Below are 27,526 nucleotides of genomic sequence, written 5' to 3' on the forward strand. Positions count from 1 at the left end.
TTTAAAATATATAAATTTATATGTATTCATTCATACACCCTAATCGAAAAATATCTGTATGTGCGGGTCTATAAATTACTTTTGGTTGTAACATTACCTACCCAGGCCATTAAAACAAATTAACATTAAACCTGCCGTTATGTTGTAGGTATATTTACAATATAATGAAAACATTGTAAATCAGGATTTTCGGATCCCTGTTTCAAAAGTGATAAGTCACAGATGTACCTATACTGAAATACCAACATGGCCGCCGGCATCGAAAAGGGTAAGTTCTAAATCAAATTGGGCTTGAGGGTCAAACTTGTTAAGATTATGACGCCGCGAAATCGCTCTTCCAGGCGGTTATAAATAAAATAGATTTTAGAAGTCTAGAAGGATCTCTTACAAATTAAAATTAACTTTTCAAAACATATTGCTATATTCAAGCATTTTAGTTACATATATTCTTTAAGGATCCGGCGGTGCGTACGACAGGCCAAGATTTTTCAACTCGCAGTCTTCTTGCATAAAATCCATCAATAACAGCTTCTTCAAGGCAGCACGACGTACCTGCCCATAGATAAAAGAATTATGTACCTGCCAATATTGAGAAGTAGATTCAAATAGGATTGATTAAAAAATTAAATAGTTACATTTCCTACTTTCCTTTCTCTTTTTCTCATCTAGATAAGCGTTTTTCCGATACATAGAGCGTCGGAGCCCAGAGTATTACTCTTTTTCCCCTCACCTCAGCCTACGGCATCCTTAATCGCCACGACAGATGTTGTCTTTGGAAGTACAAAGTATGATAGGCCGCTCATCTTCCAAAATTTACTCGACAGATTTCCATAAAATTTGGTGTAAATTGTATGCTAGAATATAGCAAATAGGATATTTTACAATCTGACTACTGTAGCGAATCCTCTGAACAATTTCCACGAAATTTGCATCCAACTGACAGCTTTAGAGATGCCCCGATATCCGGTGTAAGGGTATAAAAGGAAATGTTATATTAAGTCTTGGGAATTTCGGCAGTATTCGGTACTTATCCTTTCAAAATAAGTTTGTTCCTGTAAACCATGGGACGGAACCTTTTAAGCAGGCAAACATTAAGTGCGTCTAAATTCATGTCGAAACCATACCTACCCAGCAGACAATCAACCGAATGAATTAGATAATTTTGTTTTGAACAATGCCCTTCTATGAAAAATCATACAATGCCATCGATAACATTTTGTTTAAACCAGACATCATAATGAAAACATTACAAAGAATTTCCTAGTGAAAAAGACCTTGGAATGTTTATGATAAACCAGCAATGTATGTCGAATCCATCGGCGAACTGTTCTGCGACGGTGTGGTACCTTTTAAAATAAGGACTGAGATGTAAATAGTAAGTCTATCTTGTAAGTAAAAAATTTGGACCACCATTCTAAAACTTCACCAATCAAATAAAACCAATGTAAGTAATGTAACGATATTTTCGATTACGAAAATTAATCACAATTTGCTAAATTTCACATTAAGTTTGTTTCCCTGGGTTTATATCAGCTATAAACTAATTTACCTATGTATTTGCTGTCAACTTTATGGGAAAGTCGATTCTCTTGCCGATGTGGAGGAAGTACAATCGACGTTTTGAAAAGTCGCCAAAAAATTTTGGTTTTTGTTATGTTTTGGGAAATACTTTTTGTACTTGTGTGATTTGATCCTGTGACAGTGCAAAGAGGTCAAATAAAAATTTTGTTGGGTTGCCTATTGTCTTGTAATTATTGACTTGCTCAAATCTAATTCCTGTAGAGGTTGTGGATATATGTCATTCATACCTACTTAGACAATTATAAGTATTAAAAAGTATCAGTGCTTCGCTCAAACAAGTTTCTAGAAATTGGTATGGTACCAACTTATATTTCACCGGAGCACCACATATTCACACGAAACTGTTGCATTTATAATAATTCGAGAATTACATAGAAACTCAGTAAAACAAAAAATATTTATCCTTCGACTTCGGAAGCCACCAAATAGGCCGCGTCATAAATACTGTCAATATTTTATTCACCGACACCTGAAACTCTGTTCGCCTGGGAAAAATTTCGGGAAATAACTGGTTCCGTACCTCGTTATTTCAAAGACAGAATAAAAATTGCTCAAGCTTTGGTATTTTAGTAGTTTTGTAGCTTTGCTACATTAAAAGTACAAACAACGACGTGAAAATAATAGGTGCTTAAAGAATTGAGTAAAATACCTTATATGTAATTCGAGTTTAAATAGTTTCCGAATAACAATTCAAATTTGCTTCGAGTTTCAGATAGATTTATTTATGCAACGTTTTAGCATTGCTTGCCTGCGCAATGTTCTACGATGTGCGTGCAGGCAAGCGATGCTACCAAACGTCTACGACAATGGACAGGTCTACGAAATTATAGGAAGTCATCGTAGCGAGCTACGAGTCTACGACGTAGTTTGTCATAGCAAAAGCACAACACATGAGCTTACCTTGACCTAAGTAAATCAAACTAGTATTATTTCATGTTATGAATTCAGTTTCACATAATTTTTAAAGTCGCAAAATAATAAACGCGAATGTTTATGACTGTATATTTATATGTCCACTACGAAAGGAAAAATATTGCGCGGGAAAAGATTGTTCAGTAATATCAGTGTTAGATGGTGTCATATCTTCTTCTGGAGTATACTCTATATATAATAATAAAAGGGCAGCTTGTGGCGAGCTGTTGGGGAGTAGCGACCCCACGGACCTGAGTGCTCCCAGGGGAGGCCCCAGTTCCTCACCTCCGCCTTCCTTCCCCAAGGTCGGAGTGGAAACCGAGAGGTAACAGGTACCCTACCTCTAGCTTGCCTTCATCAGCCGGCCAGAGTGGAGTCGCGAGAGCTATATGCTCGAAGGGTGGAAGTGTAAAATGTCATAACGCCGGTGGTGTCTGACTGGATCACCACGATTTCGCGCCCCGCAGACTCACCTCTCTACACCCTTAGCCGCCCACGTCAATGTTGCCCCTTTGTCGCCAATTACGGCGACTGATTTGAGGGGCCCATCCAGTGAGCGGCGAATCACCACCTGCCACTGAATAGTCAGTTATCGTGATTATGGCAGGTGACCGAACTCTTTGCAATAGCCCATTCTCAGTCCATCCAAATTTCATTCTATAGACCAGTATTTCTATCCATTATTCTGCAATAGTTCACACTCCCGCCGAGACCTGCTCATGGGCATATCATTTCATTGGTATATCCGGGAGCGGGTCTTGACGGGAGACCTACACAACATCAAAATTCTCTAAATGGCCTCTACGTGTTGGATCAAAGGACCGAACTATGTGCCGTGAATCCCAAAAGGAGATACAAATAATAATAATATAACAAAATATTATCCACACTGTTTTGGTACAGAATTTTACCATTAATAATTAAGTTATGTTTATATTTTCAAGCAAAATAGATCCAGACTATAGACTAGGATAATTTAACATCACGGCAGCTTTGTAACCTAACTCCCAAGGACAGTTCTCTGCTAACATCTAAATTATTAAAGAAACTTAAATATACATGGCAACACGGGACGAGGGAACAAAGCAGGCATTTTGGGGCAGACTTAAGACGTGTTTTATGTTCTCTGGACTGGAAAATATATCTGTTGTCGTAAACAAAGTTTTAATAGCATTTCGTTCTCGGAGAGCAACGGTCATTTTGATGTAATTTTTACGACCACGGAAGATTTTTAACTTGTTCCAAGAAGCTAAATTTTAGGGAATACTTCATGGTTAATGTTTAAATCTCTTTGTACTATAAGTAAAATCAGACTAATATTTTCAAGGCGAACGTGTGTATATTTATTACTGCTTCACACTCAAACGGATGGACCAATTCTTATGAAATTTGTTATTGAAGTAGCTCAAAGTACGCGATTTCCGTAGGAATGGGTCGAGAGTTTGTTATACAACAGCGCTTTATAAAGTAGATAGTGATAAATACTGTGTATAAATAGCCAAGGGCTGTAAGACAAATTGCAGCCTGAGATTTTTAGCCTATAGTTCGAGGGTGCAATTGATGCTTTCACCCGATCTAACTACTCTGCTTTACATCTCGATTGTGAGGTAAGTAGAAAAAAAACCGACATTACAAGAAATGGTGTTTCTTAATTAGCACGTAATTATAAAACAAAAACAAACAACATGTTTTCTATTCCCGCCTTTTGTGATTAAAAAGATTTTTTTTTTAAGAACTAAATTGAGCTTCGCCGTTCGATACCTATTTCAATTGATGACGAATGCATATTACGCAAAGCAGATAGCGCTACTGGTAGGTACAACTAAGGTACACAAACATTGCCAATGTAGACAAAAAGCGCCAACGACCAAAAATACTTTCTACGCAATCGTGGTGCGAGTTTAAAGGAAAAAGAAAAGATTTAGTAGATTATCATGAAATTAATAACACTATTTTAGGTTATGTTCTGCATTATTTGGACAACTGTGATCATAAGCTGATATAAACTTGATTTTGACTGAAGATCTTACATGTATAAAGACTGTATTTTAATAAGTCTTCACGTGTGAAGAGTTCCGAGCTTCTTTTCGACCGTTTACTGGCTCGGAAAATTTTACAGCGTGAGGCGTATCCTATAGTTTTCGAAGTTTTTTATCTTATGGAAAACGATTTTTCCCAATATATCGGCACCCGCATGCTACAGTGTTGTATATATTTTCACAAACGAATGCTTACATAATGAAAGGATCAATAAAGTACTCTAAAATAAAAATTTTAATTGAAAGGCGGTAAAGCTTTTGTGTACCTAACATACAGAATATTTAGCGAAGCGACCTCTTTGCTCATTGGGCTGAATGTATGATGTTTATTGCCAGTATGATGGTTAGATGTACGCAAACTTTTTGAAAGAGTGAAGTTTTTTTTTATTACTTACTGCCCTAGGGCTTTCTAGCTACATTATTACCCTAGAGCGCTTATTGGTCACCTACAAGCCCCGTTTGGGGGTAATAAGGACCTACTTACCGAATATGAGAGATGTAAAACGTATTTAAAAAAATAATTACGCGGGTCGGGCAGCCAGTAAATACCTCTGTAGTATACAAAAGTTTGGCTATGTAGCGCAAATGTGATTCGAAATGCCGGCAGTATTTTATGTTCGATTGCAATTTCAGATTACCTCCTAATTTTTTCAAGCACGATAAAAATATATACATACATGTCAGCTTATAAAAAATAATCTGTTAGACGTCGCGATGCGTTAGCAGATCATGACCCTTCTAAGTTTCACGGAACGTCCTAAAATATTATGTTCTCTATTTATCTTTATAGCTAACCAGCTTTGCCTCGGGGCTTCACTCTCATTGGAATTTCGTGATATGTTATTTCAGGTTATATTCTACCAAAGTTACCAAGTTTAATAACAATCTGTCTGCTATATAATAAATATATATTTCTTGGAAATCTAAATTGAATATTCAAATCAGCTGAAACACCTGCAACTAGTCCGGTATTGTGAAATGTCAAATGTCTCAGATACGGCCTATAGATACAATTGAATAAAGTAGGCATGAATAAAATAATGCATCCCTACTTTGTTTTAGTTTACAAATATGAACTTACAAATGATATCTAACATTTCATTAAACATATACTATTGAGCAATCAGGCCTGTAGCCTGATGAGAAGTGGTCACCGCAATCAATGGAAATTAATTGACGCCTAAATTTTTCCGTTTTAGAGCTCTTCTGTTGTTTGCGCATTAGTGTTATTTATTATTGTGAAAGTTTGGACATGTGTCAGTTGTTATGCAGGTAGCTGCAAAACCAACTGACACATATACAAACTTTACCATGGTGTAGGTACTATGAGTAAAACACGAGGAATGGCGCATTATACTTTTTAGCCTGATATTCTCAAAGCTACGAGCTCAGTTTGTATATGAACTAGTTACATATATACTTATTTAGCACCAAATACAAATTACAAATTATACTTACAACCAAATTAAAAATATCTGAAAAAAATTGAATCTCGAATACACGACGTTGACGTCACGTCCCATCCGAACCTGGATTGTTTGTTTTAATAATTAAGTCTATTTCAATAGCTCTCAAAGAGTTTCTCTAAGTCCAGTACTAACACAAATCTCAAACCATTGTTCGTTCAAACACAATTCTACCATTCATTTCACAATTGTACGTTAGGTAATAATAAACGTTTTTTCATAAACCTGAGCGGCCTTTACAAATATAGATTGCATTGATAATTTTTAAATTAAAATCCGATGTCAACTGATCTGAATAGCAGACAAAAAAAATGTCCAGTAGATTTTGAGTAGGTAGGTTAGGTATAGTTAGCTTCTCATGCAAAGACACACAGACTATGAAGATAAACAACAGAATCTGGAACGACTACACATGCATAGCATGAAAGAGCGGGCAGAAACTGGATTTAAACTGCCCAAAATAAGGGATAATTTGCGGGAACTAAAAGAGGCCTCCAAGTAAAGTTGAGCAAGACTTAAAGAAAGTAGGTAAGATACTCACAGCCAAAGTCTGGAATTTGGCTTGTCTCAGCTCCTCTCTAATGAACATCATCTCTGGTCGCAGGTCGCGGTGAGCAAATGGGTCCATGTCCACCTTGAGCTTGGGGTCAATATTCGCCAGCTGCTGGTCACTGGACAAAAAATATTAAGTAGTCGAAGGCAGGTTTACCTGACCCATCTGTGTTAGTGTGTGGTGGGTTACTTTTATTGCTCTCGGGTGTAATAGCATCATAGTGTCACAATGTGTGATCACCAATCTGACTCATGTGTAGTAGTTCTCATCATCCACCAATTGCAGTCGGTGAAATAAAGTATCCTTACATATAATAAAACAAAGTTCTCAGCCGCGTCTGTCTGTTCGCGATAAACTCAACTACTACACGGAATTTCACCCGGTTTCAACAATAACTTTATTCCTGAGAAAGGTATATACAAAATAAGCTAAATAAATAAGGGTATAATTTATTATGTTTTTCTTTGAAGCTAGGACGCGCCGCTAGTTACCTATATAAAGAAATCTGCACACCAGTAGATAATTATAATCTTGTGCTTGAAATAGAGAAGGCATCGGCAAACCATTCCATTGATATTGCCAAGGAAGTCGTATGTGTTTCATTCCTCTTAGGTACCTAAAATGATCAGGACCCTCAGCCACGAGGAGTTCGACTGTTCATAATCATCAAGGATACATGCACCTGCGATTGACAATACTTACATATGTTTCCATAATTTCGATTCCCGCTTCTAAAGGACATTGCATTTGCATAAATGCATGTTGAATAACAATGCAAATTGTATTTTTGTTTACAAATTACAATCAATACAACATTGTCCTGCCTCATTGTTTTCATATACCATTTTACTATATCGCAACCTTCTTGTTAAAAAATTAACTGTCTGTTCCCAAATATTTTTTACCGCAAAAATTGAATTATGCAATGTAAAAAATATATGTTGTCTTGTTATGTAGGTATGTAGGTACTTTTAAAACGTGTTTTTTGTACAATAAAGATTATTAGAAACAAATATTTTTCAATGAAATTTGTAGGGCACGTGCTTATACTTATATGTACTAGATAAAAGTATAAGCACCTGCCCTATATTTAGTAATTTTGTTCATCATTCGATCATAATTATGTCCTAAAATGGCGGTACCATTACATATAACATATCTAAGTAACTTAAACTCAATAAGTACCTACCTACACAATGGCATTATGTTTCTAAGTATCCAATAGGTACCTTCAATACCTGACGATTCCCGAATTTTCCGACAAACCCAATCCATTTCCCAAACTCTTCTAATTGACACACAAATAATCCTTACCCACTATCGAAACTTTCGGATCGAGGATTTGAACATTGTAATAATGACAAAGTATCCATTTGAAACAGCCTACATCTAAACAGCCATGGAACCTATAGTCCGGAACGCAAATTTTAGTTTTACCTTGTAGAATTCCTAGGTTTACCTTCTAAATCTAAGAGTAGGTAGTAAGGTAAAACTAGAATTCGGTTAACTTAAGAATTAAATTAGACGACTGTTCACTACATAGACGACGTAAAACAAAGTCGCTACCCACTGCCTATCTATTTGTCTCTATGTATGCTTGGATTTTAAAAACTACGCAACGGATTTTAATAAGAGTTAATTTATTTTATTCATGCCAAGGTTTTTAACTGAGTGAAGCTGAGCTGCTAGCAGTGACATAATATGCAGTCAATATTCTATTTTTATGAAAAACAGAGTCGCAGCATTCACAGCATAGACTTAAGTATACATATTTATTAACTTCAAGATTCACAGCGTCCTAGTCGACAGTCTTTGTTATTTAATATGTTGTAGCTACGCTCGTGAAACACTATCGAGGTCTAAGGTCAAGTTGTAATTAATTTTTAAATGCGTGTACTTATGTTTCTTTTTGATGTTTTAATAGAAAATCCGAAGAAAGATCTACCTCCACTGATTTGATAACCATGTGAAAATTATTATAACAAATAAATATGCTGGTGAACGTGTACCAATGGGGTTGAATTAAAATAATGTTAATTTTACATTTAGATACTGAAAACTTTAAAATCTGATCCTCTAGGATAGGATAGCAAGACACCAAGGCACTTATTTTAAAGCCTAATGAAAACAACTTTTTAGTAAGTAGGTATAGTATATCTTTCCTTCAGGTATCCAACAATTCTTCAATTTCATTCATCCCTATTAGCATAAATTGTGAATGCGTAACAAAACAAGCTGACTTAAACGTCATTAACCTCATGCAAGCTCATTATTTTCTCTCGTTTCGTAACGTAACAAAATAATAGGTAGGTAACCTAATGTTTCCAAGGCATACATAAATACATTCCCTCTGTGCAGGTGACAATAATTTTGATTGAAACAAGGTTTTTCAAAAAATCCAATACAATTCCAATCGGTTTTGATTTCTCCAAGAACTTTTATTGGGCAAAAACAAAATTTTAAACATAGTATCAATAGCCTAAAATATGCAATACTTACCATTCATAGCTCGCAATTAGTTCGATAGTACCTATTACGCCTGCGTCGTGTTTACTTTACTATAGATAGAGTCGATACTATTGGACGTTTCACCTGTTAGTTTCATTCATTTTAGTGCACATTTACAAGTTGAAATTAAAAAAAAAAATAGTCCGCTCCAGCCCGCCACTAGTCTTGAGCTCAGCTGTTTAGTAAAAGTACTCTATCAAGTACCTACTTATTAGTATTCTGATAAATTGGTAGGTAGGTATTGTAGTTTACACCTAATGCCTAACACGCGTTAATTATGGGTCTAGTCTATGTACCTTCCTACATAATACGAGTTGCTTTTGAACACGTAAAAAATCCTTTTTTTTGCTTAAATATTGTACCTACGCAACGAGCGGTCGCTTTGTTTAGTGAATGCAAGCCAAATGAAATAAAAATTATGTAGGTAAGTAGGTAACTTCTTACAATGTTGCTCCGACATCAGCCTCAAGAACGCCCGCTTCTTCCAATACATCTGGAATTACTTCAAGATCATCTGCCATTTTATTAGATTGGATAATTATTTATTTATAAACTAGGTTCAAATACTACTTCCAGTTTCAATCTCATTCAATGATAATGACAAAACTGATGAAAAAATTAAATGAAAAAAAAAACAGATTCTGATTTCAAATAAATGAGTTCATTTTATTCTAAGGTTTTATAACAACCAATTCGAATTATAAAAAATTAAAAACTGAAACTCTATGTATTTATTGTTGCCTCCATAAACTACCCGGGTTCCGTATCAAAATAATAGAGAGTATTACTGCATATTTATCCCGCCAGAGTACAGCACTGTATGTTAGGTACACAAAAGCTTTTCCGCCTTTTGATATGTCGATTAAAATGTTTATTTTAGAGTACTTTATTAATCCTTTCATTATGTAAGAATTCGTTTGTGAAAATATACAACAATGTAGAATATTCGAGTGCCAAAATATTGGGAAAAATCGTTTTCCATAACAAAAAAAACTTCGAAAACAATGGGATACCTACGCCTCACGCTATAAAATTTTCGAGCCAGTAAACGGTCGAAAAGAAGCTCGGAACAATTCATACGTAATATGAACTTCATACAGGTAAGATCTTCAGTCCAAATCAAGTTTATATCAGTGAATGACCACAATTGACTAAATAATGCAGAACATGAACAAACAGAACAGAACAACCTAAAATAGTCTTATTATTTTCAGGATAATCCATAATTCCTTCCTTTTTCTTTTAAACTCTCACCACGATTACGTAGAAGGTATTTTTGGTCGTAAATGGCAACTATATTGAAAATTGGCGCTTTTTGCCTCCATTGGCAATGTTTGTGTACCTTAGTTGTACCAGCAGCGCCATCTGCGTTTTGCATAATATGGCTATTAGTAGGTACTCACGAAGGCCATCCATGGCCACAAGGAAGAAAGAATAAAAGCATTTGTTTGACAGCTGTTTTGAAAGATGCAGCCATGAAATTAAAAAAAAAACGTTGACCTGACATTGCTGTCAGTGTCAGTTATTGTGTTTTTCGATTTTGTTGTTGTTTCTTCCCGATCGCGAACTCGAAATCGTGAAATTTATTTTCGTTGTGTTTAGCGAAATTTTCATTATTGTCGCTCATGATACACTAGTGCAATCATGAATGAAATTGACGATAAGTTTTATTACGTGTACAGTTCATCATTGGATTACAAAGTAGAAATAAAAATGTAAGTAATCTTTTCTGTCAAGGTAAGTAAACAGATGCGTGGTCATTTTATCATGTTAATTTTCATTTTATCGTGATACGTAAATACGGATACTGAATAGAATAAAGTCTCTTCTCTTAAATCTTCTCATTAATTTGCACTGTTTCTGAAGAATGCTATTTAATGAATATTATCTATCTCAACGCTTTATCTACTAGGGCCTATTGTTTGTTGGTATTGGGCTCTTACCCAATTTTGAAATGACTGCCGCTCTCATTATCTAGTACTCAGATACAATACACCATTAACATTGTCCAAAAAATCATTGCCTGTTCCAAATAATACCTATTCTTAATTACAACAACATTTCCTATCTAGTAGCATCGACGTCCACATGGGAATATGTAGTAGTCCTATTATATTCTCACATATTACATTCACAGGCATTTTAGGTTTATGTGTATTAATTAATACATACTAAGGGCCCATCTATTAATCACATGTTTTAAATTTTTGCATTTTTAATCCCATTGGTGATTCATGTATTTTTAGTACCTACGAATAATCTTTTTTTACATTATCTTTAAAAACAGGTATAAGGCTTTTCAGTTTAAAATGATATTATAAATATGATAATATGATATTTTACTACCCTAATACTACCCTTTCCAGCCATGTGATTAATGGATGACTCCTAAGCACATATTACTTAATTGTGTTTATTATTTACAGTGGTACATTAGAGGGCAAGCGCACCAAGCCGGAATATGACAAGCTATTGTGTGACCCCATGCTGAAGTTTTCAGGGCTGTACCAAGAGGGTTGCTCAGATTTGTATGTAACATGTCAGGTGTTGTGTGATGGTGTGCCCCTGGCCTTACCTGTCACTACTTCATACAAGGCCTTTACTAACAGGTGGAAGTAAGTCCTATTATATTCATATTCCATATATATATATATCATATTCCATACATTTCCGCTTACTACTTTGAAATCATGGCACTTAGCATTAAGTCTACTTAAGCTTTTGTTGAGTTGTGCTATAATATTTATTTCATAGAAATAAAAATACAAATTTAAAGTTCAATATGACTAATTTTAAACTATGTACATTATAATCTTTTACTATGTTAAAGACAATTTGCTAAATTTTCCCAATGTCTTAAGGACCAGTGCTAATACACCAGTCAAACAATTGTGTATCGATTCTGTGTGATAGATGGGTTAACATAACTTATCCCAAATCTTGCTATGTGAATAAACTTATAATTAAAAGCATTCATGATTACTTCATCTTGTCTGATGATTGACTAGAAAATCCAATATGGTAGTAAGTTCACCATTTGTATTTGTAACTTTGGTGAAATAAACAATTTAATCTTGTGACAATTTTTCAGTTGGAACGAATGGGTGACATTGCCAGTGTACTTCAGTGACCTGCCTCGCAATGCGACCCTTGCTATGACCATCTATGACTGTGCTGGCCCTGGCAAAGTTATGGTGGTCGGGGGAACGACCATATCACTGTTCGGTAAACATGGGATGCTTCGACAGGTATGTATTTATTCATGTGCATTATATGTATTTTATGAACCACATTATTTATTATGCCGTAGCACTTGCATCAGCCTTAACGAACATAATAGCATTATATAACATTACATAATTGCATAACTTGGTCCATAACATATACACATTGTTTTGTATATTCCAATAAATCTAAAATTGTATGCAGTTGCACATGATATTTTGCACATGATTGTACTTAAGTACACAACATAACAAAGTAAATATAAAACAAAAAATTATAAGTCTAGTGTGTGATAGAGCAGTGGTTCGCGCTTTTTGCCTGTGATGGTGACAGTGACTGATAAGCAACTTTCGCCGGCCGGCCATTGGATGGATGACCAAAAATGTAGCTAGATCCGCCATGCTTCGGGGCTCCTGGCTATTGCAATCGTTAAAATTACTTGAACTTGAAACTCAATTAAAATGTGGTAAAGTTATATACTCATGTTTCGTTTCTTTCTATTCATTTCATATATCACCTGTAGTATTTTAACTACATAATATATTTACTTGATAAATAATAGACTTAATAACGTTTAATAGTAGTAGTAGTAAATTTTCACAACAAAATTATGATAAAAATTCTAACTTTTATCCAGTAGAACAAATAAATTTATTTAATCAGATTCATCAAAACAAATTGCGCATCGATTGTCTAATTACGTCATTAGAAGGTTCCTGCCCCCACAGATATATATATGCTATTGTTTATGCAAATGCCCTTTCTCACCTTATCTCGAGGCGACTGGAAAACGCCACTCCTCCAGTGTAATTTCGCGTCTGTGCTATGTACACATGAGTTTCTACTACAATGTTCAGCTTCAGGGGGAGCTCAAATTCATTTTCATTTAAATTAGACATAAAACAATATATGTTCAAAATTTAACCAAACAAAATGGTTTTTTTTTGTTGTTAAATCTTATTATTACTCAACTCTTCAAATTCCGATCGATGTGTATGATATAAATTGAACTTAACTCTCAACTTTTGAAATGGGCAATTCAACGAGCCTGCGCGTAAAAGCATATTTTTTCTCAATAAAGTGCCGGTTTAAACGGATAAATGTTGTTGTCAAGGGTATGTTCGACTTGCGAGTCTGGCCAGGCGTGGAAGGCAGCGAGAAGACCCCAGGGAAGGCTCCAGACACAGGGAAGGAGCAGATGCAAAGACTAGGCAAACTTGCGAAGAAACACCGCAATGGACATATGCCAAAGGTATTTGTTCTGAAGTTAAATGCTATTCTTATGCCATTTCTTTTATTTTCTTCTTTTTAGGTAAGAAAAAAAAATTTATAATACTTTTATATTATAAACATAGTATATTTTTCTATATGAAAAATCAACATCTTGAAGATTGTAAAGAACTTAGGCTTTTCTCAATTCCCAAGTTTTAAACAAACAAAAGTAAAGTTCAATGAAGCCAATGTATTTGTATGTAAATAAAAGTAATATGTTCTTTTAATTCCCAGGTCGACTGGCTGGACAGATTAACATTCAGAGAAATAGAAATGATCAATGAAAAAGAGAAAAGAAGTTCGGACTACATGTACCTCATGATCGAGTTTCCCACCGTACAAATTGACGGTACCAATGTAAGTAATATTATATTTAGTGTGTATTATGATCTCTGGGTTTTGAATTTTATTCTGGACTAGTTGCACCGAAGTGTCGCTCCCGTGGGAATAGGGAGATAAGAAATACTATATTTACTCAGGAATAATTTAGCTACCGTGAAAGAATTTTAAAAATATGTTGTATATAGCTTATTAAGTGAGACCTTTGGATTCACCAATTTTGATAATTCACCATTTGTGCTGTAAGACCTAGTGGATTACAGATTCGTTTGTAATATTTGTTTGTGAATAACTGTTGTACGAAAATAACACAAATTAAAATCAATACAAGATATGACGTGTATGTTATTATGATATTAATAAATTTATTACGTTTTTTTCTTATCTGTATATTATGTTTGTGTGTCTTAACCATAAAATTAAACGCAAGATTGTACACATAAACTTCAAATACTTCCTGAAATATTAGTTTAAGTATCTTTGAAATATTACCGTTACTTTTTGCAAGATACGAGCATAATATACATATTCTTTGTCTTATCACTGACACATTTGTGTATCTGTTATACGAGTAGTAACCTAGTTCAGTATTCGTTTTATTAAGATAAAAAATCATAATTCAAATATTAACGCTTTATTAGCGTAGCATAATTTTAACAGTTAAATTAGTTTGTACCAATCTGACTCATGTAAGTACCTAGTTCATTCATGTCGGATGCCTTTGGGCGACTTAAATAAAATCTGACACAAGTGTTAGCAATAACACACAAAAGAAAGAAAAAATAGTTAAATTTTATTTTCAGCACGCAGTTGTTTACTACGAACAAGATGGCGACGAAATGTATCAGTTCCGTGCCCAAGCGGACATTGTCACTGTACCTGACTACGAAATATTACAGGTAAATTAATTACACCAAAAAAGACAAATGGTATTTTAACCACCGTCGCATTTAATCAATTTAAATTAATAGTGAAAACAAAGAAAAAACCACAGGAGATTATGCTACACACTAATTATACAAAATCCCAATTTACAACGTTTTCTTTTTATGAAATTGTGGCAAGTGTGTCTAATAGAAAATTATAAAGTTAGGAAGTACTTAAGTGAAATTGAACTTGCAAGATTTGAAGACACATAGGGATGGGGACAGTTGAAAAATGATAAAATAATTAGCATAAAACATGAGTATATGAAATTGGTGTTAACATACATTAAAATAGTCTACGGTTAAATTATTTTCTTCCATCGTCCCATCAATGAGACATCAAATGGAACTACGGAAAAAAAGAAGGGAAAATCGTCATCGAAATTGTTGTATTCTGCCAGGAAAATCTGGTGGAGAGTAAGCAACACCGACTGGCGCGTTCGCTGCGGTCCGGCGTGTCGGGGCGGGACGCGAAGCCGACGGCGTCCGAGCGCGACCAGCTGTCCGCCATCGTAGCCTCGCCCCCCGCCCAGCCCCTCGCCGCCGCTGACCAAGACCTGCTGTGGAAGTTCAGGTCTGTCGTCTAGATCAGTGTGCGTTGCTATTACGACGTGGCTAACCAATCACAGTGGCCCAATGTGACGCAACGACAACCACACCCGCAATGTGATTGGTTTGCAGCGCCTCACTTCGAATCATCTCGATAGCGATATGTCAAATGCGTACTTAGCCCTACGGCCTATCTGTATTAACCTTACAGGTGGCTTCGCCAGCATGAGTTTGCCCGGAGAAAAGTACTTTTTAAATAAATTTCCTTCCCCATACCCCTAACTAAACGTTTAAATTTCAAGAAGATAGACTTACTTTTATCTTTATATTATTGGAGTTTGCTGAGTTCATGTAAAGTTTGCTGTGATATGTGCGTTTGTTTTTCTCTCTCATCCTCCCGCAATGATACCCCGAAGTCCAGGGATTCAAAACAAACATAAAAAACAATGGATTCGGCTGTGATTCAGCAACTCTCACTGAAAATAAATTAATAAATACAATCATAGTCCAAGGGGCTGAATAAACGTCATAATACCTTTTTCAAGCCCGTGAGATACCATTTCATACAAAAGCGCACATTTTACATTCTCTATTATATCGGAAAATTTAAGTATGTATTTTGTATAGAACTGTCATGTCATATCATTACCGTACACAATAAATGTCACCTGCAAATTGCTTTATTTGGATCTCCAGTATGACTGACACTATTGTACTAATGCAGCGTACCATTAACCAATGATACCCTCAGGTTTTACCTGTCGTCGCATCGGCGCGCGCTGACCAAATTCCTGGAGTGTGTCAACTGGAACCGGCCCGGTAAGCATAAATATGTATCCTAATTAATCATAACAGTATATACATAATAAAATAACACGCGAATACACATATTAGGCTATATAACTATGTCTATACTATCGTTGAAACAAGCAGGAAATAGTTCAATATTCAGTTTTTGTCAAGACAAAATATTTCATAAAGAATTTTGGAAAAAAGTCGTTTCAAAAAAAGCATAGGAAAAATTATAAATATATATAATAGACGAGTCAATTATTCACCCAAATAAATTGCACAAAATCGGTTGGTCACCCAACATTTTTCATTTTTCAATTATCTTTTTTTTCGGAAAAATTAAAAATATTGAATTTTTCAATAAAATACATAATACGCTATTTAAAATGAGATATTTTATTTAAAATGGGATTCAGTAAAGGACAAGAAGAAGAAATAATATTTTTTACAATACCTAACAACCAATATGATAAGAATCGAAAATGCTCTTGGTAACATAAAAATAAATGTAGTATGTCGTAACCAGTGCATAATTAAAACCTTCGCCCGGCGACAAGCCTCGACCCGTAACATGACTTTAAAGACGCACTTGTACTTGCATTACAACAATCTCGTTTTACAACATTATAAAGGTGTCGCCCTAACGGCAACACGCGTCTATACATATATATCAACCGTGTATTTTAACTGCAGTTCCAAAACGATATTTTGTACATGTTACAGTGATATAATGTAACCATTATATAATTATTTTGACATCACCCGTTACAGTTATATCAATAAAATGTATAAAAAATAAACTTTTATGTCTAAACACTAAATTAACTCTGTCTAAACACTAAATTAAACAATTAAATGTCGTCAATGAATCGAATATTATTTGTTGTCGTAAATACCGTACAAGGTCAACGTTTTCGCGCCCATTTGTTCGCAGCATTTCATAATGGTTATTTGTAACGTTTTGGCAGGCAAATTTGCGTCAGTGCAATCACAGCTTTACTGGACCGCGGTTAATTTTTTATTTTTTTTATCGTATGTACAAGTCATTGTGAATGCAAATCATTTCTGTATTTTCTGTACTTTCGTGACATAAATTGATACATTAGGACAGAGTGAAAATTATGAACTTTTTGTTTTTAGATTATTAAACTTGTGTTAATTTTGAGTTACGTTTTTGAGTCTTTTCATGTGTTAAAACCTTTCAAGTAGCGAAAATAAGTTATGTTAGAACGCTACATTTTCTGAACCATATCATGCTCGCGTTTCACGCTGACTGAACAAACGAAAATACTCCAGTTTGTGTGCATTCAGTTTCATAATCGTGCGTGTGATACAATGGTCAAGAAAAATGTAGAAACATGTAAGTCGATTTTTTCTGTTTTCACTATGTAGTATTTGTTTAGGAATTAGGTACATATATCATTAACAGCCAAGCGCTTGTCAAGTTATCTTGCATAGACCTCTATGCATCGCGATTAGATGAAATTTTGCAATACTTAGTTCAAGTTGATGATTAATTAAATTAATTTATTAAATTAAAAACAAGGATTAATCCGAACATTGCTATGAAATATATCCTTAAAGTTACCTTGACTACTTATATATCACATTCATCTGTGCCATCTTAGCTACCTGCTAAACAAATTAATTATCTGATCTAGTTCTTTTTATTATGAGGTTTGTTTTAAAATATATAGGTATGATTTTTTACATTTTTTAGAACGTAACCGTCTGATTTTAGTTGCTAGCGGCGAGAATTACCCACTTTTATATATTTTAACACTTGTGCCTTATACTTAATTAGCCTCAAATTTCCGTCGAAATAAATGCTTATTTAAAATTTCATAATAATTTTACGGACAAGTGTGGGACGATAAAGTTAAGTGATTGATCACGGTCCAACTAGTTACATGTTTCATATAATATTGCCCTTGGATAACTTGTAAAATATTTTTACATGTGTTCACTAAACACAAGTTAAAACAAACCTTCTCTTCTTCGTAGTAAGGCATAGTTTCCTTTCTCTCTCATCGAGCGATTACCGTAAAACCCTTTCATTTATTTTACCTTAGGTAAGTTTTTATACAAATTCTACTGGACGGTTTGTTATAAAATTTGGTACACGTGTGGAATATAACCTGGAATAACACAGGGTACTTATTTTTATCCCGAAATTCCCACGTGAGCCAAGCCTCGGGGCGCAGCTAATACTGAATAATATGGTTATTGCCCATAAACGATAACCTATCGCCGGTTGACTGTAAAAGATATATGGGATAAGTCCGCCTTTGTATATGTATCTTGTATTAGTTTTATGTTCTTATTTCGTATAATAAAGTTATTGGAAACAAGCAAACATAAGTATTTACAAGTCTAATACTTAACTGTATATGGATAAACGACAGCCAAACTTTCGGTAGTGAGAGAAAAATCAGAAAATAATTTATATTATTCACTCACGTGTGATTATCGACTATAGTTTCAGTCTTTTAGAAGACTTATTTCAAGACGGGTGTTAACCGGCCCACGCCGCGGCCAAAAATGTTCTTTTTTTTTCAAAGCTGGGCAAAGGCCTTCATTCTTCCAAAAAATTCTATTGACTGCACCTGCCACCATCGCAGGTAATCATCCAAGTCATCTCGCCTCTTACGCGATCTTCCCCTACGACTTTCTGGCACCCATAGTTGTTTTGTTAAATTGTTATTGTTGAAATATTACAGCGGAGGTGCGGCAGGCGTTGGCTATGATGAAGCAATGGGCACCGATGGACGTGGAAGACGCTCTGGAACTACTCACACCTAAATTCACACACCCAGCTGTCAGGAAGTGAGTTTATCGACGTCTGTCTGAAACTCTATACATATAACGTCCTCGCGTATTTCTTATACATTATACCTAAAGACGCGTAAAAATATTAATCTTGACACCAGCCGCATGCTTGATGTCAAAGCTTTTTGGAAATGTTGGCAAGAAGGTTCTTATCCCTTAGTACTCGTTCTCGTACAACATCCACGGCAGGACATTTATTTGTCCTATTTACTTATGAAACAACATTATCGCCGTGATAAACTGTTACATGGTTTTAGGTGTTATATATTTTGTTTGAAATAAGTAAAATATATTATGTATTCTCGATATTATTTCATCACAGCAATAACTCGAGTGTGCAGTACAATAAAAAGTTCATTAAAAAAAACTTCGGAAATTCGTAGAAAATAGTAATATTCCATGCAGAAATGCAACAATACTGGCAGCGTTAGCTCGCTGAACAGCGAGACTTATTTCTTAAAACAAAGTATAAAAATGTTGATCAGTTTATAATTCGTAACGTGTCTTTTCAGGTACGCTATATCTCGTTTAAAACAAGCGCCCGACGAAGACCTGCTTCTGTATTTGTTGCAGCTGGTACAAGCGCTGAAATACGAAGATTTCATGGAAATACATGAAGGTTAGCTTCTAAGTAAACAATATAGGTATATATTGTTTTCACCACACTTGACGCGGTGATCAAATTTGCTTTCAAAATTCAATTTAAAAAACTCACTTTATTCAACAGTAGCGACGCACACACTGAACCAGATAAGTTTGATCAGATATGCAAGTAGATTATAATACAAGCTAAGATTAAATATATAAAGCCATGATGTTACCAAATTGTCTAGAAAACGGATTTTTAACTAACTAGTTTTCCCATTGCAATACCAATATAATGGTTATGATTGGTTGATAAACGACAGTATGTGAAAGGTAATCAAAACTTCTTTATGTAATTGTTTCGAAATCTATTATTTAAAAGATATTAAGAACCTCCTATTTCTAGTTAATGATTGTTTCAGAGTATTCCCGATTGTGCGGCAGTAAGGACACGCCATACGAATCTGACGGGAAACTGATGCAGAGCCAGCGAGGAAGCCAGGCTAGTCTACTCTCAGCTTCAGGTACATGTGGCGATAATAATGGATGAGAAAATATCCTTAGCACCATTATTTGTTTCTCACTGTGTGGCCTAGTGGCCACTACAATAATAGTTTATTGCCTTGTCCATTAGCTTTGGTTATCGACATGTCTGTAATAAGGCATTATTTATTAAGAAAAAAGAGCATAAAAATAGAAAAATACCTGTATAGTGTACATATAAAAATATATGTATGCATTAGTAAACATGTACATTAAAGCTTAACCGAATGATTTCCAGTGCTGACGAATAGTGAGTTGACGTCGTCGATCTCCAGCCGCCGCTCGGAGCCCGTGGACGAGGCCGCGTCGGCCGCTGAAGAAACCTTAGTGGCCAGCCACGCCGATACTGACGCTTATTCGTAAGTGCTTAAGGTTTATTTTTCTTTGATTTATATATTTATGTACACAACTCTCATCTGAGCGTTATCACGGTTTCTTACACAGCCGTTGAGCTTTGGCGTTCAGGATCCACTTTCCTACTTTTTGTCTCCACTTGCACTGTCGTTCGCATCCCTAGTTGTAAACCATTTATGTACACAACATAACAAACATACATAAAATAAAAGTTACGTTTAAGAATTCTATTTATCTAACTTATCCTTGATCATGATTTGATTTATTTTTGTATTATTCCAGATTCATTGTGTAAGTTTAAAATAATCATAGATTTTATTTCAAAAGCATTTTAAGTACTTTTCTTATCTAAACTAAACTAATAAATATTATGGTTTTGTATTGTAATGAACAAGTTAACATATTATTGTCTAGATTAAATGTAATCTAATTCTTAATATTTCTGGGTTCTTTAGAACGAACGAAAATCTTAATGTATACCTACATTAAGGTATTTATTCATTCGTTCATTTGCTAACTATACTTTCCTAACCCTTTACTAGAGACTATTACTTCTCGTTTGTTAACTTCTTATCGAGTTTTTATAACAAAAACACTGGTGTCGGATTTTCAATTGGAATGGAATTCAATTTAATTGGAATTCGAGTCTCGAAAGGTAATGACTTTTGCTAACCAGTTGCAAAAGAATTATTCCACTTTCATCGATTAATTTCCCACGTCAAACCTTTTTTCTTAGCTCTCCCAACCTAACATTGACAAGAAGATATTTTTAGCGATAAGACCGCCTTTAATTTTTTGTGTATTTCTCTCTTTATGCAACAAATATTAATTACTAATTGTATTATATATATATTTTTTTTTTTAATTTAATTTCAGAACGAGTTCAGATTCGGAAGAGCGTCTAAACTTGGCAACCTTCCTGATCTCCCGCGCATGTAACAACAGTTCGTTGGCCAATTATTTGTACTGGTACCTGCTGTGCGAGTGCGAGGACCGCGACGCGCCGCAGGACCTGCAGCACCGCAGCATGTACCTCACCGTCATGAGGAGCTTCTCCATGCGGCTGGCTAAAGGTTAATATTTACCTCTTTCGATTTTATTGCCCTAAATTTTAATTTATATATGCGAAGTTCGATGGTTCAGTGGCTAGTGCACTCGGCCTGCGATATAAGTTACTTTCGCTATGGCTGGTCGTGGAATGGATGACCAAAAATGTATTATCTCGAACTGCTCCGGTAGGGGCAATGGCTGATGATGATCTGTATTATCCCACCAGAGAATGTTAACGTTATAGACACCTAGTTTATTGCCGTAGATTTTTTGATTATCATTCATAACAATCGTTAATCAAAATATAAGTCTTCCGTAGTTAATTATCCAATGCGTAGACGTAACTACTGGGCGTGGATAGCAAAAATTTTGGTATGTAGGGGAGCTTTAATAGTGAAGTAACGGGAACGTTGCTTAATAAAACTTCCTCAGCTGATACTTACTAAATGTAAGTGTGAATAAAAGTTATATACGCTACGAATTTCTAATTTTTTTTACGTTGATTCGAAAATAATGAATTTTGCAGTTGTTACTGTGTTACTATGATTTGATTTTATTGCTTTACATATTTTTTAATCGTATAACAACAATATAAACTGCTTACAACATTTCAGGTAACACAGACCACCAGCGCACTCGTTCGTTCCTCGCTCGCCAACAACTCTTCATAGACAAACTTGTGAAACTTATCAAAACTGTCACCCGTGAAAGTGGCAACCGGAACAAAAAGGCGGAACGCCTGCAACAACTCCTAGCCGATCCTGATGCCTTCAAATTCAACTTTACCAACTTCGAACCCATGCCTTTCCCACTAGACCCTAACGTAACGATCAAAGGAATCGTCGCCAAAAAAGCCAGCCTGTTCAAATCAGCCCTAATGCCTTCAAAACTGACATTTTTAACCACAGAGGGAATCGAATACGAAGCAATCTTCAAACACGGCGACGATTTGCGCCAAGACCAACTAATCCTACAAATGATTACTCTAATGGACAAATTATTAAGACGAGAAAACTTAGATTTGAAGTTAACACCATATAAAGTATTAGCGACGAGTTCGAAGCATGGTTTCTTACAGTTTATTGAGTCAGTGACGGTGGCTGAGGCTTTGGCGACGGAAGGCAGCATACAGAATTTCTTTAGGAAATACAACCCTTGTGAAGGAGCCCCGTATGGGATTAAGCCTGAAACTATGGACACATATATCAGGAGTTGTGCGGGGTATTGCGTGATCACTTATTTACTTGGTAAGTGTTATCATGCACACTATTTTAAGTTTCCCGTTCATACAAACTTTCATCTCTCATTGTAATAATTTGATTTTTGAGAAAAAAAGTAGCCTTTGTTTGAATTGGGGACGTGTGTGTGTGCGACATTCCAAATTTCATTAAAATCGGTCCATCGGTTTAGCCGTGAAAGCGAAAAACAGATAAACAGACAGAATTACTTTATTTAATTATTAATATTATTAATGCGAATTTATAATATTAGTATCGATTCGACTACAAGAAGAAAAAGAAAAATGGACCGTAATATCAGATTTGACTAGTAAGATAGTGACTAATAGAAATATGGTGTTCAGGCGTGGGCGACCGGCACCTGGACAACCTGCTGCTGACGCGCGCGGGCGCGCTGTTCCACATCGACTTCGGCTACATCCTGGGCCGCGACCCCAAGCCGCTGCCGCCGCCCATGAAGCTCAGCAAGGAGATGGTGGAGGCCATGGGCGGCGTGCACTCCGAACACTACCACGAGTTCAGGAAACAGTGCTACACCGCCTTCTTGCATCTTAGAAGGTTGCTTATTTATTTATATTTTATTACTCTGGCATTCTTTAAGAAAAATGATGAAGAGTATGTTTAGCAATTTTCAGCTTTTTATTTTGAAAGTTGTATTAAGTTCCTTACAATGTTTCACCCCCCTTTTGTAGGGGTTGAGGGTTAATTTTCAGAAAATTTTAAAACTTATTCATTAATCTGTTGTAAACAACCAAAATCCAATTTTCAAAACACTAAATTCAACGGTGTAGAACTTTCATATAAACGTTTTTCCCCCTTTCACCCCCTTCGGGGTAGAATTTCCAAAAATCCTCTCTTTGTGCTCACCACCACTCCCCAAGGAACCTACATGTAAAATTTCAGCTTCCTACGCCTAGTAGTTTCGACTGTACGTTGTCTGTGAGTCAGTAAGTACCGCAAGGTTTTATATATATATACACCTTACCTTATACTGGCTCCACATTGTTCTCGAACAGTTTGCCAAATTCAGTATACATTGTTGGTTTTCATTGCGGTTTATAAAAGCTATCATACAAATTGCGCAATGGTCACGCATTCGCGTCGGCTTGTATAACATATATTATACAATTTAGTCATCTGGATAAATGAATATTGAATGGAATGAAATAGACAAGTTATATATTTGATCATATTGGTTCCAGACACGCGAACCTAATGCTGAACCTGTTCTCTCTAATGGTGGACGCGTCCGTGCCCGACATCGCGCTAGAGCCGGACAAGGCTGTCAAGAAGGTGCAGGACAAACTCAGGTATGTGTCTTTTAAATTATGAAACACCGAATAGAATGATCAAGATTGGTTGATAAACACCAATAGGAGACAGCGCCCTCATTTCATTATATCACTTTCTTGACAGTCAGTTTTTATGTCTGTTTGGTCCATGGAATTAGTAGGTACTCCACGAAGTACTTACTAAATGCATTTTTATTACATTAAGTTCTATGAAGATTGTTTATACATGTTAGGTCACGTAAGAAAAAACGGAGTAAGTTATGGAGAATTCGTACTTCCATAGATATATTGTTTTCAGACTGGACCTTGGTGATGAAGAAGCAGTGCACTATCTCCAGAACCTTCTAGATATGTCAGTAACAGCCGTAATGGCTGTTCTAGTAGAGCATTTCCACAAATTCGCTCAGTATTGGCGGAAGTAACCTATTTATTTATGTAACAAGATGTCGTTCATAATCTCAAAATGTATTTTTTCGTTTTAAGTCATTGACACTAAAGTTCCTGAAACATTTAGTTTTTTGCCTATTACATAATTCCAGATCAATATTTGTTTGATGTTTAAGGAAATAGTTCTGTCCACAAAATGTAATCAAGCTTTATGGGAATTTATCCCTATTTTTGCTCAGAATATGTGTGTAAGAAATGAAATACATATAATTTTTGTACTGTGATATAATAATGTTGTAAGTATCAGATATAAATAAAACTATTTTAATAATACAATTGTTTGACTTTCATGAATACCTTGATGAAAATTTTATAATATAAAATTATAGGACTAGTTTAACTTATATTCATTATAAAAAAGGAGATTTTAAATCTTTAGCTTTTTCTCCAATTTGTCTTTTCCCATATTCATAACTGTAATATTTGTTCTTATATTTTCTATACATGTGTTAAAGCAGCTACATATACATATTTCCTAATTTAATTTTTTAAATTATGTTATGTACAAGCTACCATCAAGTCCCTGCCGCTGAGCACACAGTCACTAGCCAAATATACTTTACTCCCTGTGGTGGTCTGGATGACGTCACACGCGGCTATTTCAGCATATGTTATTCCACCAATCACATACACCAAAACACTCTTGGGCTTCAATGGAAATACATTGCCTAAATTGGGGTCATTTTTCAATAGCTTCATCAAGCTTTTAGAATCCTTACAACCAAATTCAAAGTCAGTCTGAAGCTTCAAATTGGCTAACTTTTCATTCAAAGTCTCCACTCCAACTTTGAGTTGGTCCACAATTTTCCCTCCAACTTTCAATTCAGATAGTGCTGACAATTTAGTGATAACTTCATAAAGAGATTCAGATGTCAATACTGTGTTACACAGTGTTGCGGCCAATGGAACATATCCACCATTGAACACATAGCTAGGAGATGATTTCCCAACTTTATCAGGCTGAGATGGCAACTGCTTCAACTGTTTTGCAGTTGACTGGAAAGCACTCTGCCATTGCAATGTGTCCCTGAGATTACTTAAATTAGATTTCAAGTTCAAAGACAGCTTTGGACTTGAAGGTTGAATCAACAAACCTGCATTCATTAAATTGTTGAAAATATACAAATACTTATAACCAAAAGCTATCAAATATTTACTAACAAGAGAGTTATACTCATCATAAGTTAAACCTTGTGTCAAACTTAATAAACACATGAGACGCAAACTATTGTATATATGGATATCAGTGCCAAAGTTTTCATCCACAAACGTGAAGTTAGATTTCTTATTTCTGTTGTTCAACATATCAGTTTCAGTCTCCTTTAAGTTCTCAAACTTGTTACTCATTTCTGATATTATAGTTTCACATGCTAACACATGGTTTACCAAACTTTGTTTGAATAATGCCACTTGTTGTAGTTTTGTAGTAACAAAATGTTTTATTTCCTGTATACCCAGAGCCTTTATATCCTCGTTCTTTAACAGCTTTGCTTTTGAACTCAACACACTCAGCACTTCAGAAAAATGCCTATGTTTAATCTCTCCATAAAGAGTATCTATAGAACTATCCAAAGGCATGACTGTGTTCTTAGAGGGTGCTTCTTCATTCTTAAAGCCAAAGTCTAATTTTCCCATTTTTAGCTTTGTTTCTTTGACATTCAGGTCTAAATATCCACAATTAATCTTGAAAAGTTCACTCAAAAGTCCACTATATGTTGCTGGGGTTAGTAAGGTTGTTGGATAATCTTGATTTCTGTCCAGTAATATCACTGCTCCTATTTCTTCTGAGCTATTAGTATTCATGAACTCTCTGGAGTATGTTTCCTTATAAAGTTCCAAAATATCTAGAGCACTAGCAGACAACTTTCCAACAGATAACATGATTTTAGGTCGTCCAATCACATGGAATAAACTCCAAAGTGACATGGAAATGCTAGACAATAATGATTGGTCCTGATCAACAAATAACTGTTTGTAGAGGAATGGTAATTCTAAGCTAATCAATTGTTCATCTAGAACCATTAATTCCCATGAAAATGAATGCAATGTAACAGTACCAAAAAGACCCCTACTTTCAAGTATAGAAACATAGGAATCAATGGCTTTGGGAACAATTATTATGTGAAAACACTCCAGTTCTTCTAATGATGCATTCTGGCTTATCAATGATGCAATTTGGTCCAGCACACATTTATATTTGTGAACACAAGAAGGAATGAAGTAAACTCTATTTATATTGGCTGTAGTTCCGAGTTGTGGATCCATTTTGTATATTTTATCAATACCAAGTTGTCTGAAAAAGTACAAATAGTAAATGTATTACTAAAATAATCGGATAGTATATATAGCATGTAGTTCAAATAATACATAGCTTACCTCAGCCAACTTACGCCGCAAATTCTTTCTAAAGGTTTAATCAAAATTGGATCAATTATGAGATCCTTTTTATCGCCACATAATGCAAGAATATTCTGCAGTTTACATTGAGATATTAAACTTAAAGACGATAATTTCAACGACAAGGGATGATCCATGTTTTTAGAATGTAAGCTACTAAAATTAACAAAATCTCGTAGTTAGTATATTGATTGATTTCTTCTCATATATTAGATTATGGCAAAAAAACACAATTTGCCATATATTTTCCTTGGTGTTAACATAAAAATAGCCTAATGAATATCAAAATACAATCAATAGGTATAGGTACAACAAGCAAGCAAAGCAACCAAAACAATAATTAATGACAGTTATGTCAACTACAGTGATTTTTTTTCTGAACCGAAGGCAAATACTACTTGTACAACGGCCTCAATTTGTTTATATACTTAATGATAAAAAAATCGTAAATAATCGTCAAAATTTTTTTATTCGATGGCTCTATACTGCAGTCTATAAACCGTAACACTTTATACAATGTACAGAGAGAGCTATAGACACCGTAAAATTTTGTATCTCTACATTCTCATAAAAGAAATAAATATTATTTAGTTCCTTGTCCGTCTTATAGCCCTTGTCCTATAGTTCAT

General features: G+C 35.1%; 3 protein-coding genes across 3 annotated transcripts; 1 reads left to right on the plus strand and 2 right to left on the minus strand.

Moving 5' to 3' along the window:
- Window positions 1-402: 402 nt before the first annotated feature.
- LOC128675790 (uncharacterized) lies at window positions 403-9,681 on the minus strand. The gene is made up of 3 exons (XM_053755464.2): window positions 9,504-9,681; window positions 6,540-6,669; window positions 403-552 (listed from the first exon to the last, which is right to left on the minus strand). Exons 1-3 carry the CDS (start codon window positions 9,578-9,580, stop codon window positions 451-453), a joined length of 309 nt encoding a protein of 102 aa, XP_053611439.1. The 5' UTR covers window positions 9,581-9,681; the 3' UTR covers window positions 403-450.
- An 899-nt stretch (window positions 9,682-10,580) lies between these two features.
- Pi3K59F (Phosphatidylinositol 3-kinase 59F) lies at window positions 10,581-24,771 on the plus strand. Its single transcript, XM_053755442.2, has 17 exons — window positions 10,581-10,774; window positions 11,486-11,674; window positions 12,151-12,307; window positions 13,399-13,536; window positions 13,791-13,913; window positions 14,699-14,794; window positions 15,223-15,395; window positions 16,122-16,189; window positions 18,883-18,988; window positions 19,504-19,610; window positions 19,999-20,100; window positions 20,358-20,478; window positions 21,350-21,546; window positions 22,138-22,770; window positions 23,106-23,319; window positions 23,964-24,071; window positions 24,352-24,771. Exons 1-17 carry the CDS (start codon window positions 10,704-10,706, stop codon window positions 24,473-24,475), a joined length of 2,727 nt encoding a protein of 908 aa, XP_053611417.1. The 5' UTR covers window positions 10,581-10,703; the 3' UTR covers window positions 24,476-24,771.
- Window positions 24,708-27,236, minus strand: Vps33B (Vacuolar protein sorting 33B). The gene is made up of 2 exons (XM_053755445.2): window positions 26,877-27,236; window positions 24,708-26,793 (listed from the first exon to the last, which is right to left on the minus strand). Exons 1-2 carry the CDS (start codon window positions 27,032-27,034, stop codon window positions 24,999-25,001), a joined length of 1,953 nt encoding a protein of 650 aa, XP_053611420.1. The 5' UTR covers window positions 27,035-27,236; the 3' UTR covers window positions 24,708-24,998.
- Window positions 27,237-27,526: the final 290 nt, after the last annotated feature.

The sequence above is a fragment of the Plodia interpunctella genome, chromosome 15 (assembly GCF_027563975.2).
Source record: "Plodia interpunctella isolate USDA-ARS_2022_Savannah chromosome 15, ilPloInte3.2, whole genome shotgun sequence".
NCBI classification, from domain to species: domain Eukaryota; kingdom Metazoa; phylum Arthropoda; class Insecta; order Lepidoptera; family Pyralidae; genus Plodia; species Plodia interpunctella.